Source organism: Geotrypetes seraphini, chromosome 3, assembly GCF_902459505.1.
Source record: "Geotrypetes seraphini chromosome 3, aGeoSer1.1, whole genome shotgun sequence".
Lineage (NCBI taxonomy): Eukaryota > Metazoa > Chordata > Amphibia > Gymnophiona > Dermophiidae > Geotrypetes > Geotrypetes seraphini.
In genome coordinates this window covers 401757892-401771507 of record NC_047086.1, presented here as the reverse complement: position 1 = coordinate 401771507, position 13616 = coordinate 401757892, and the positions used below count along the sequence as shown (strand labels likewise).

At 45.5% G+C, this 13616-nt stretch overlaps 1 protein-coding gene across 4 annotated transcripts in view; it reads right to left on the bottom strand.

The window, feature by feature from the left end:
- MDGA1 (MAM domain containing glycosylphosphatidylinositol anchor 1) overlaps positions 1-13616 on the bottom strand; it is a 629079-nt gene that overhangs the window by 347091 nt on the left and 268372 nt on the right. For all 4 annotated transcript variants that reach the window (XM_033939535.1, XM_033939538.1, XM_033939539.1 and 1 more), the window contains 2 exons: positions 2020-2289; positions 433-762 (listed from right to left, as the gene is read on the bottom strand). In XM_033939535.1, the coding sequence (XP_033795426.1) occupies positions 433-762; positions 2020-2289 (600 nt within the window). The remainder of the gene's footprint in view (positions 1-432; positions 763-2019; positions 2290-13616) is intronic.

Here is a 13616-nt window from a genome sequence, read left to right as displayed (position 1 = left end):
CTCCATCTGACTATTTTCTGTTTCCAAACATAAGAACATAAGAATTGCCGCTGCTGGGTCAAACCAGTGGTCCATCATGCCCAGCAGTCCGCTCATGCGGCAGCCCCCCAGGTCAAAGACCAGTGCTCTAAATGAGTCCAGCCTCACCTCAAAAGAGTTTGAAAGGACAACAATGTTGGAGAGGTTTGAAGGTGATTGCAGCAGTGGAAGAGTATTTCAGTGACCAGATCTCTGAGTATGTTTTTGGAAAGGTTACAGAAACCTCGGACACGAATGTGGAGTAACTTGTAAGTTTCACAGCTCCACGTCATTCCCTTCTTGGTTGGACTGAGAATTTTTCATCACCCCCTTGGAGGAAGCTAAGCGTCTGGCTCGGATAGTTCAAGTACACACACTCTACTTCCCTCATACCCAGCAAGCAGCATGGCCCACCTGTTTCAGAGGAGATGTTCACTTCCACAATTAAATCGGGAATGGGTGCTCCCTGGAAGGATGCCACACATAGATAAGTGCCATAGTCAGTGAAGCGCAAGTCCATGATCTCCAGGCTGCTGGTGATGGCTGGCAGCTCTGGATCGTTCCTGGTGATAAGCAGACGGTCAGAGATCTTGGCAGGCTTGCCGTTCTTGTACCAGGAATATACAACTTTTTCCTGGGGCACCGCATCCACGTGACATGAGAGCTTCAGGTCTTGTCCCAGCTGAATGCTCTCACTTTCCTTAATTATGTCTGGGGTGATCTGGAAGGTGATATTCTTCATGGCTGAAAAGATACAACAGGCAATGCGTTAGAAAAATCAACTGCTGTAAAGGTAGATTTTTCATGCTGAAAGACATTATAAGATATTTTTGTAAGAAAATTTTAGAGATGTTTGCAATCTAGCAGCTATTGTGAGCAAGTCATGATAAAATGCTTCCTGAATTATGGATGTGCCAAGGCAAGAGCAATGGATGCAGCATAAGCAGCAGCAATGAGGTGATGGCATAACACCACTTTCCACAAGTCCTCCTCAGCATTTTTGGTCTGTTATTCTGGCTGCCAGTTATCAAGGTGGTTATCTTTCAAGTGGTATCAACATATGGTCGTGAACCTATTGAGTAAAAGTAGACGTTGGTTCACATGGATTGCACGATAGAAAGAGTAAGGGGAGCAAGTTGCTGGTCTTCTAGTTTGTGTCAGGCCACTGAAGAGCAGGAATACAACAGCAGTGTAGGCACAGGTAGGTCCTGGTGGGCACAGGACCACCCACTTTGAACTCAGGACAGCCCCATCAGCTGAAGACTCCTGGCATTACTTCCTCCCTTCCCCATTCGATCTGAGGTCTCTTTACTGCACTCCCCTAACCCCCCCTTCCTGGTACCTTTAGTTCTTTGCTAGCAGTGAGGAGTGACTCTTACCTGCTACTCACTGCTGGCCCTGAGCTTCTTTCTGACAGAACTTCCTGTTCACAGGACCAGGCACATCAGAAGGAAGACTCAGGGCCAGCAAGAGGAGAAGGTAATCATCACTGCTCGCTGCTGGTGAACAACTAAAGGACTTAAAAGATACCGTGAGGAGTACAGTTAAGAAGCTCTTGATCACCTGGGAAGAAGGGAGAGATGTCAGGTAGGGGCAGGGCTCTCATGCCCATCCACTTTGGGCTTAGGCCCACCCAAAACTGGCATCTAGCTATGCCCCTGTAATGCAGGAAAGCAGAAGGGGTTTTACAAAAGTGCTTCCTGGTCCTCATGCATGGGAACAGGACTTTGCCAGAAACAGTGAGGGGTATGAATGTTTGTTGGGACTCTGGTGGCCAACTAACCTATCATGAACCCAGAAGAACACAAGAGTTTGTTACTGCAAGAGTCCCTTCTTCCTTATCTTTTGGGTGTTAACCTTAGCCTGCACTCTGAGAGTGGAGTGATATATGGCAGCTTCCCAGCTCTTGTGTGAAAGCGATCTGTATGAATTACATTATGCTGGAAAGGAAAGAGGCTTTAATGATGCCCAAAGTGGTCAAGCGAATGTGGAACGACGTACATCGAACAAGAATGTTGACCATTTTCTTGGCAGGGTTCCCCACATTGTTGATGGCAGTGCAATTGTAATATCCAGAGTCTTCGGTCCGGATCCTCCAGATCGTGAGGTTCCCCCCTTGGGTGAAGCTGTTCTGAGGCATGGGGTTGGGAGAATGAGACCAGATCACTTGGGGTGTGGGGTCACCCCCCGTCAGTGAACACTGGATGGTGACATTATCGTCAGGGTTCACTACCAGGGTTTCATTGACAGACATCTTTAGACTGGGAGGAGCTGGAAGAGAGAAGAAGATAAGCTCATTACGAGTTCTCAAAATTTACATTACTCAAGATCGATCATTAAAATGAGCTTGCGAGTAGTTATGCCTATGCAACATCTTTTGCACAAAGTTGCCCGCCCTGGCCCGTATATCAACAAAGCAGCGCCTATTCGTAAACCCCTCAGTTCAACAAGGACACAACCTAAATTTAAGCACCATCCTCCAGATTCTATATATGGCACCTAGATTTGCACCTAGATTTGGGGTTAATTGGCATCCATTAGAATTTGCACGTACATCTGGCTGCACACGATTGTATAAAGCGGGGTGCCTAACTCCTATACTGCATCTCTGAAAATGCAGTATGGGCACGGGAAGGGCACGAGCATTTTAGGGGTACCACACGCACTTTTAGAATATGGGGGTCAGCATACTCATCTTGGGCGCCAGAATGTATGCCATGTTTGAGCAGGCGTACGTCTGGCGCCTAAAATTGGGAAGTAATAAAAAAAAAAAATAAAAGCAGACCAAACAGAATACAAAATGTGCCCAACGTGGCCTGCGTTTCACCAAAATGGCTGCGTCAGGGGCAGACTTTCACTAAAACAATATCTATAGAGGACAATGATAAGTACCACATACAGCAAAATAAAACATTCACAAAAAAAACATTATCTCATAAACCTGTGGTTATATAAAATCCCCACATCAATAACCCCTTTTTTACTAACCCCCTCTTCTACGAAACCGCGCTAGCGTTTTTTAGCGCAGAGAGCCACGTTGAATGGCCCGTTCTGCTCCCGACGCTCATTGAGTTCCATTCAGCGCGGCTCTCTGTGCTAAAAAACGCTAGCACGGTTTCGTAGAAGAGGGGTAAACCACCGTAGATGTTTCTACTGCGGCCCGAAGTGCAAAATGCTCTGACGCTCATAGAATTCCTACGAGCGTCAGAGCAGCGTTGGACCATTTAGCGCGCTGGGCCACGGTAAAAGCATCTACCGTTGCTTAGTAAACGAGGGCCCAAGTTATTCATGATAAAATACATGGAAGTGAATAGCTGAAAGGAAAATAAACATATCAATCTGAATAAAAAGTCAGTCAAAAAAAAAGTGGAGCTTACCCAGCTGGTGAATGACACAACGAAAACACCTCAGCTGCAAAATAACTGATTAGAGCAGTTCAGATTTAGAATATACAGACTGAACCTTCAAAATAACATTTCCACGGGGTAGACTATCTAAAAATTAAATAGATCAATAAGAAGCCTACAGAGGTTTGTCTTTTTATCATGTCATGTATCCAGTTATCTTCCACTGTAGGCATAAACTACGCCTCCAATACAGTACCAAGGAAGGCTGGGCCTAACAAATCAGCCACAAAATCAAACCCAAAGTATAAGAAACTTTTACAAGTAGTGCAAATAAGAAATACATTTGGTCAAGATTACTCATATGTGCTTGTGTCCGTTGCAATTGCAAGGCTAATAAAGACTGTGGTTTTGAATTCTGTTCGATCTGCTTTGTTGCTACTCCTCACGGTGGATCTAGTAGACCGTCGGCCATCTTGTTTCTTTGTGCCTAAAGTTTAGGCTCAGGAATGGGCTCCAAGCACAATTCTACAGAGGATGCGTGCTTTTTTGAAGTATCATGCTCAGAGCCAATCTTTGCGCTACCTATTTTTGAGAGCGATTTATAGAATTCCCTCCAAACGCACTATTAAATTTCTAGAATGCTAACAGTTTTGTGGGGTGAAAGTGCACGCACACGCAGTGAGCTCAGCGATGTTCTCTCAATTACTCACACACAATTATGTTAGGCCCAGATTCTCCATATGGCGCCAATATTGGCGCCTACCTAAAAATCAGTCACCGATTGTGTGTCAATCTCACAATGGCGCCGTGCAGAGAATCGTGTCTCTGGGAAAGATAGGTGCCAGACATGTAGGCCAGGGTTTTCCAGGCCTACGTGTCTGGTGCCAATCTTTGCCATGAATCATGCCTACACAGGCGCTTTAGGCAGACTAATGCCACTTCCGGCATTAGCCATACCCAAAGTATTGTTAGGTGCTCTAAAGTACCAAAGGAGGCGCGATTCTGGCGCTAATTTTTTCAGGTGCCAGAAGTCACCTTAAAATTCAGTTAAAAATGTTGTTTAAATGGCTTTTTCTACTGAGCCTGGGCACCTAAAAATCAGCACCAGTTGGATAATCCAGGCTTTAGTGCAAGGGGGCTTTTATTGGGGAGGAGAATAGGCAGGGGATAGGCAGAGCTCGCACTTATGTGTATAATGTACAGAATACTGAAAGGTCCATGCAAAACTGCCACATTTAGGCCCCGCATTAATCCCAGCCATTGATGTAGCGAGAGGGGGAGTGACGACATGTAGGCATGGTGATGTTAACCAGGTAAATAGTCTATAATAATACATGTGTCCATAGGATAGGCTTACTACCCAAGTTATCGCCATTGTGAGTCACTTTCTAAAGCAGTTTCATGTACAAAATATAGAAGCAACACAAAACTTACCCCCTCTTTTGCTAAGGTGACCTAACCGATTAACGCGTGCTAATCATTAGCGCAACCTTCATAAAAGAGGGCCTTAGTGGTGCCTTGACAGAAACTCCAGTAATTGGGAAATAGAGCCAGTGCCAGGTAGACTTTTGCCTAGGGCAGGGGTGTCAAAGTCCCTCCTCGAGGGCCGTAATCCAGTCGGGTTTTCAGGATTTCCCCAATGAATATGCATTGAAAGCAGTGCATGCACATAGATCTCATGCATATTCATTGGGAAAATCCTGAAAACCCGACTGGATTACGGCCCTCGAGGACCGACTTTGACACCTGTGGCCTAGAGAATGACACAGGGACAAATTTTCCCCATGCCTGCAGGATCTCTCTATCCCCATCCCATCCCCGCGAGCTATGTTCCTGTCCCTGCCCCAATCCTGCAAGCTCTGTCCTCATCCGCACGAGCCTCGAACACTTTAAGAACATAAGAATTGCCGCAGCTGGGTCAGACCAGTGGTCCATCCTGCCTGGCAGTCCACTCACACTGTGGCCCCCAGGTCAAAGACCAGTGCTCTAAATGAGTCCAGCCTCACCTGCGTACGTTCCAGTTTAGCAGGAACTTGTCCAACTTTGTCTTGAATTCCTGGAGGGTGTTTTCCCCTATAACAGACTCCAGAAGAGCGTTCCAGTTTTGACGCTTGCAGGAATGGGACAAGGACAGGGCCAGAACTCGTGGGGACAGAATGGGGATACTGAGATTCTGCGGGGACATAGTTACCAGATGCTAGGGTCCACTTTGGGGGTCAGCGCTCAAGAAAAAAAGATCTGGCTGTGTGGCCAATACTCTGAAACCTTCTGCCCGATGTGCGGCAGCGGCCAAGAAAGCAAACAAGATGCCAGGAATGATTAGAAAAGGGACGGCAAACAAGGCTAGGAATGTTATAATGCCTCTGTATGGCTCGATGTTGCAACCTCACCTACTCACCTAGAGTACTGTGTTAAGTTCTGTTCTCCTTATCTCAAAAAAGATATAGAAAAGGTTCAAAGAAGAGCGACCGAGATGATAAAGGAGATGGAACTCCTCTCGTACGAAGAAGGACGAAAGAATTTGCTCTACAAATTCCTTCTAGTCATCTGAAACCTTTTCAATTGTGCTTGAACAGCTTTTGTATATTTCATATCTCAAGCCAACACTCGATAGCACGCTTGACTTAATCCCTTTTCATTTCAAGATGAACTGAATGAATTCTGTGATGACATTTGGTGTGTTTTACGAATGAGTTGAAATACATGTTTTCCTTGTGCACAAATACCATTACTGAATGTGTTTTGTATCGCATTTAAAGCATCCATTTTGATTGTTCGCCTATTTATATGGTTGGCGGAGCTGTCCAGATAATGGTGCTGAATGGCATTTCAAACATACAAAGGGCCGCTGAAAAGTTCTCAGCCCAAGCAAGAAGAGAATGACATGGATACGGTTCAATCAATGATTAGAAACGATGTCAAAAACATAGAATTTCGTTTCTGCAAATAGGCATTTATCAAAATACGATAACACTCTTTTCAGCTACAGAGGGAAAATAACGCTCAGAATTTAGGAAGTTGGTTGGTTGGGCTGAGAACCTTTCAACACCCCCTTGTATGTAATAAAAGTGAGCCAAGTATAGGATAATCAAGCCATTGTGACATCACTGATGAGGCTGGCTCTTATTGGTGGAATGAAGCATTATGACATCACAATCTCAGCTCTGAAACTCTTCACACTATGAGGAGGTGCTGAAACGTTCTCAGCCCAACCACGAGAATGACGTGGATACAGTTCAATCAATGATCTGAATCAATGTCAAAATATAGAATTTTGTTTCTACAACTTAGCACATTAACGAAATAAGAAAACACTCTTTTTCAGCTACGGTGGCAAAATAACACTCAGAATTTAGGAAGTTGGTTGGTTGGGCTGAGAACCTTTCAACACCCCCTTGTATGTAATAAAAGTTAGCCAAGTATAGGATAATCAAGCCATTGTGACATCACTGATGAGGCTGGCTCTTATTGGTGGAATGAGGTATTATGACATCACAATCTCAGCTCTGAAACGCTTCACAGTACAAGGGGGTGCTGAAAAGTTCTCAGCCCAACCAAGAAGAGAATGACGGAGATATGGTTCAATCAATACAAGACCAAAACATAGAATTTCGTTTCTGCAAATAGGCATTTATCAAAATACGATAACACTCTTTTCAGCTACGGTGGCAAAATAACGCTCAGAATTTAGGAAGTTGGTTGGTTGGGCTGAGAACCTTTCAACACCCCCTTGTATGTAAGAAAAGTGAGCCAAGTCTAGGACAATCAAGCTATTGTGACATCACTGATGAGGTTGGCTCTTATTGGTGGAATGAGGTATTATGACATCACAATCTCAGCTCTGAAATGCTTCACAGTACAAGGGGGTGCTGAAAAGTTCTCAGCCCAACCAAGAAGAGAATGACGTGGATACGGTTCAGTCAATGATCTGAAATAATGCCAAAAAACATAGAATTTATTTTCTTCAAATTGGCACATAACGACATAAAATAACACTCTTTTCAGCTTCAGTGGCAAAATAACCCTCAGAATTTAGACAGTTGGTTGGTTGGGCTGAGAATTTTACAAAACCCCCTCGTATAGGGCCAGATCCTATAAACAGTGCCTAAATCAGCAGGTGCCTTGGAAAAAGGCACCAGGTGCGTATCAATCACGCTTAGGCACCGTTTACGGAATCACAATTTTTGACGCCTATCACAGAACTTAGGCGCTGGTTTTAGTGACCTACAATGCAGAATCGCACCTAACGGCACCTATCTCTGTCTCTGCCCCCAAACACGCCCATTTAGGCATTACTAGGCCCCATGGGATAGACACCTACCGTTTATAGAATTGGGTAGGTGCCTATTGGCCAATTATTTTTGCCCCAATTATGACATTGTTAAAGCTCATTTAGGTAATTAATAAAAGCGTTGATTTAGGAGCTTAGTGGCTTCTAACATAGGCAGCTAAAATTGAATGCTAAGAAATGCAAGGTCATGCATTTGGGCTGCAAAAACCTGAAGGTACAGTTTAGGGGATGATGAGCTTATGAGCACGACATAAGAGTGGAACTTGGGTGGGATTGTATATGATGATCTTAAGGTGGCCAAACAGGTTGAACAGGTGACGGTGAAAGCTAGAAGGATGCTAAGGTGCATAGTGAGAGGTATGGCCAGTAGGAAAAAGGAGGTATTGATGCCCCTGTATAAGACTCTGGTGAGACCTCATTTAGAATATTGTGTACAATTCCGGAGGCCGCACTTTCAAAAAGATATAAAAAGGATGGAGTTGGTCCAGAGGAAGGCCACTAAAATGGTATGTGGTCTTCATCATAAGGCATATGGGGACAGACTTAAAGATCTCAATATGTATACTTTGGAGGAAAGGTGGGAGAGGGGAGATATGATAGAGATGTTTAAATACCTACATGGCGTAAATGGAAACTCTGCATGAAAGGGCATAGAATAAAGTTAAGAGGTGATAGACTCAAGAGTAATCTAAGAAAACACTTTTTACAGAAAGGGTGGTAGGTACGTGGAACAGTCTCCCGGAAGAGGTGGCGGAGACAAAGACTGTTTGAATTAAAGAAGCATGGTATAGGCATATGGGATCTCAGAGAGAGGAAGAAATAATGGTTACTGCGAATGGGCAGACTGGATGGGCTATTTGGTATTTATCTGCCATCATGTTTCTATGTTTCTATCCTTTATAGAATCTGGCAAATAGGACCTAATATTTAGCTGGCAGCAATCAGCATTTTGTTGAGCTAAAAGCATCATAAATGAGCAACCAGAACTGCACTGTATTCCCAAACAAGCAATTATCATCGCTCATGACTTCTCAAATGTACCTGGACCAGGTATCACCAGCTACATTGAAAAAAAGCAATCTCTCTCTATAGCATTCACTGCTACTGCTCCCCCACACTCTGCCTCCTCTCCCTCCCCACAGCTTGGCTCCTCTGCTGCTCCCATCCCATAGTTCATCTCCTCCATGGCTCTCTTCTCGCAAAGCCCCTGATCCTCCTTCCTCCCCCATGGCTCTTCTGCTCTTCCTCCTGAGGTCTTCTGATTCTTCTCCACAGCACCACTGCTCCTCCCTTATGGCTCTTATAATCCTCTTCTTTCCGTTTTGGCTCCTCTGATGTTCCTCATCTCATAGTTTATCTATTCCTCCATGGCTCCTCTGATTATCTCTTCTCACAGGCACCCTGATGCTGCTCCTCCTTCCTCCATGGCTCCTCTGCTCTTCTTCTCTTGTTCCTGAGGTCCCCTATTCCACCTCCTCCCTCCAAGGCTTCTCTGCTCCTTCACTTCTGCTCTTTCTCTATGACTCCTTGGATCCTCCTCCTTCTCCTGTGTCTCCTCATCTTCTTCTCTTATTCCTGTGGCTCCACTGATCTTCCTCTTTTCCCTATGGCTCTTCTGTCCCTCCATGTACGCTCTTCCCTCATGGCTCCTCTGCTCTTCATCTTCCCTGGACTTCTCTGTGCCTTCTTTTTCCTCTATAATGACCTTACTTCATCTCCTCCCTGTAGCTATTCATAATCTACTCTAAGTAGCTCATCTACACATTTTCTTCCTTGCAAGTTACATCTTCCTCCAAGCTTATTCCGGGCCTCTTGACTGGCCCTGATTCTGAACTTTCCTGTGGCACAACACAAATTGACAGGCAAATACCATGTTCTGCCAGCACAGTAAGGATTTTATAACTAGTAAGTTCCCTAAACTATTAAAAAAAATACGAGAAGCATAACATATCTCTTAGATGAGAGTATTGTATTGGGGTTCTGCTTACTGGGTCATTGAGTCTTCAGAACTTCTAGCGGGTGGATGCTTATTTTTCAAATTCTGTTCCTTGTTAGAACTTTAAAACATACTGGGACAGACCAAAGGGCTATCAAGCCCAGTATCCTGTTTCCAAAAGTGGCCAAGCCAAGTCACAAGTACCAGACAAGTTCCCAAAGAGTAAAACAGAATGTATGCTGCTCATAGGCGTTGGAGAATCTCGGAGAGAACGGGAACCCGAAGGCCTTGAGCATGCGCAGATGCTCAAGGCCCAGCGCGAAGGAGGCAGATCTTCGGGCATCGGCACCGGCATGTCCTGTGCGTTGGTGCCGGTGTCAAACGGGGGTAAGAAATGTGATCGGGTGGGTGGGTGGATGCCTGGGGGATGCCGGATCGCGGCGGGGAGGGGGTGCGATACGAGCGGAGGGTGTCGATCGCGGGGGGAGGGAGCCGGATCGCGGGGGGGGGGGGGGAGGTGCCGGATCGCGGGAGGGCGCTCGTAAATCGAGGCACGCTCGGTTTCCAAGGCACCAATTTTGTGAATGTTTTGCTCGTCTTGCAAAACACTCGCAAACCGAGGTACCACTGTATTCTATTTGCTTCCTGAGCCACTGCCACACATTGAGTTGAGGGTTTCAACGTATCCTCAACAATGGTACCCAGATCCTTTTCCTGGCCGGTGACTCCTAACACAGAACCCAGCATCACTTAGCTATGATTTGGGTTCCTCTTTCCCACATACGTCATTTTGCATTTGGTTATATTAAGAACATAAAAACATAAGAAGTTGCCTCCATTGGGTCAGACCAGAGGTCTATCGCACCCAGCGGTCCGCTCCCGTAGTGGCCCATCAGGTCTATGACCTGTGAAGTGGTTTCTGACCATTTCTATAAACTACCTCTGCTTCTATCTGTACCCCTCAATCCCCTTATCCTTTAGGAACCTATCTAAACCTTCCTTGAACCCCTGTACTGTGCTCTGGCCTATCACAACCTCTGGAAGCGCGTTCCATGTGTCCACCACCCTCTGGGTAAAAAAGAACTTCCTAGCATTTGTTCTAAACCTGTCCCCTTTCAATTTTTCCGAGTGACCCCTAGTACTTGTGGTTCCCCACAGTCTGAAGAATCTGTCCCTGTCTACTTTCTCTATGCCCTTCAGGATTTTGAAGGTTTCTATCATGTCTCCTCTAAGTCTCCTCTTCTCTAGGGAGAACAGCCCCAGCATTTTCAACCTGTCAGCGTATGAAATGTTTTTCCATACCTTTTATCAGTTTAGTCGCTCTTCTCCGGACCACCTCAAGTACTGCCATGTCCTTCTTGAGGTATGGCGACCAGTACTGGACACAGTACTCCAGGTGCGGGCGCACCATTGCACGATACAGCGGCATGATGACTTCCTTAAACGTGATCTGCCATCTTGATGCCCAGTCTCACATAGTCCTCTTCCAATTTTTCACAATCCTCTTGCGATTTCACAACTTTGTGCCATCAGCAAATTTAATTCTCTCACTAGTTATGCCCACCTCTAGATCATTGATAAATATGTTAAAAAGCAGCGGTCCCAGCACAGACCCCTGGGGAACCCCACTATTTACACCAAAATTGTATACAGGATGAGAAAAATACCCTTCTCAGAAACAACTTCAAAAATCTTAATCTAATTTATTCTACTGTGAAAAACTCCTAAACACCTTAATCATTTTCAGTTATTATCAAAGGGGCAGAGCCTCAGATCCTCGTGTGTCGTAAAATCTTTTAACAATCACACTAGAAACATAGAAACATAGAAAGATGACGGCAGAAAAGGGATATAGCCCATCAAGTCTGCCCACTCTACTGACCCACCCCAATAAGTCTGAATGCTAACGACCCAGTTCCTTAACTCGACCTTCGTAGGGATCCCACGTAGATGTCCCATTTATTCTTAAAGTCAAGCACGATGGTGGCCTTGACCACCTGCACTGGAAGCTTGTTCAAGTGATCTACCACTCTTTCCATGAAGAAATACTTCCTGGTGTCACTATTAAATTTCCCCCCTTTGAGTTTGAGCGGATGCCCTCTTGTGGCCGAGGGTCCTTTGAGAAAGAAGATGTCATCTTCCACCTCGACACGTCCTGTGATGTATTTAAATGTCTCAATCATGTCTCCCCTCTCCCTGCTTTCTTCTAGAGTGTAGAGCTGCAATTTGTTCAGTCTCTCCTCGTACGAGAGACCCTTGAGCCCCGAGATCATCCTAGTGGCCATTCACTGGCTCACGCTCCCCATCCTGCCCTTCTCTTTAACTGTTGTTAAACTGTAAATTTGCTTAAAGTTCTTAGAAAAAACAAGACTGGCAGGACTAGCAGAGGTATCAGGATTGAGTGATAACGATTCTCACTGCGAAACTTTCAACACACTCTGCCCGGGATTTGAAGCAATTTCTTGTATCCCGGCATAAAAACTGCCCCTGGAGCCTCACACGGGCCTGCCTTACTCAGTATTTGCTTGCGTACTCAACACGCTAGGGAAAACCCTTATTAAATTACTCAACTGCTGACAGAACAAAAACACACAGAAGAAACATATTTAAAGACAAGTTTCCGCCTCAATTTTTTTTTTTTTAAAAGTCTACAGAGAATAAGAGAGTGAGAGGGAGGGAGGGGGAAGCTACTCGGCTCCACCAGACAAGGCCCTTGGGTTCAACGCCAACAGGCTTCAAAATGTGAAACCAATGGGCTAAAACTTGTGGCCCTGGAGGGATATTCACTTCAAAGTTGATCAAAGGAAGGTCTGTGGACCAGTTCTTGGGAAATACACCTTAGGTCAAGGGATGTAGGTCATGGACTACACCCTTCGGAGACAGGGCTACTCAGATGAAATATCCCACTGCAGCAGTCAAACGTGCACCATTTGCTGGAGACAGAGAAATACTGCAATGCTCCTTGCTGGGTCACCTGTTATACTGATGATGTCATCAGAATCTTTAAGTCTGCTTCCACCTGCTGACAGAGGGACATAACCCATAAGTCTGGACTGGTCTAGCAGGATGACAAGCGATGGCATTATTAAGCTTTATAACCCTCTGAGAATATTCCATAGGCACTGCATAGAATGTGCTTCAATGCGGACTTTCAGAACCACCGCATCAGGCCATTCGGTGAAAGCACAATTAACCTGCGTCTGGGGTACCTGGTATCAGCATTTTCTCTGGAGTTAATGCAGCAGTTTATCTCTATATTCCCTGAAGAGATAGCAGTGCAGCTTTCTGGAGCACTAACCTGCCTGGAAGAGGCCAATTTTACAGAGCTGTATGTCTGCAGAAATCTCGGCAATGGGCAACCGCCATCAAATAGAAAACGTATGGTTTTTATTTTGTCTCTGTGAATTGATGGCTTTTAGCACACAGTAATGTTTACGACGATCCCCTCAGGGCTCACACTAGCCAAATCGCTTGAATTCTGCAACCTGTCCACGCTGCTCCGGAAACGACCTACACAATTAAAACGAGAATGCTGACCGTTTATCAATGCAAGCGTCCCCCTGTGATGTGAGCCTTTTGTTATTGACCTCTGCTAGTAAAGGGAGGATGGGTGACATGTCCAATACGCCACCCTCCCACCTCAAAAACAGGTGCACCCCTCCCACCCCCAAAACAGGCTTCAAGTAATCCAGCTGAACCCACATTTGCGTTGTTCTGGATACGAAACCGGTTTGGAGAGTTCTAAAGCTGCTTCTACTGCTATAAGGCGCAAGAAATCGGAGACTACGGTTAGAGAGGTCATCTATCCTGAAAGGAACAACATACAGTACCTGTATTCATTTATTCCAGTGTATGGCAAACGGTGGGCCGTAGTGAGATTCTGGATAGGCCAGAGGCACGTCCTGCAGGCAGTCAGCCAGCACCGACGCCTCTCTTCCTCACTGGCACTCCTTCTCCTCCAATGTAGTAATAGCAGGCTCTGCACAGGCACGGATGTCGACGTGATGATGTCACACATATGCGT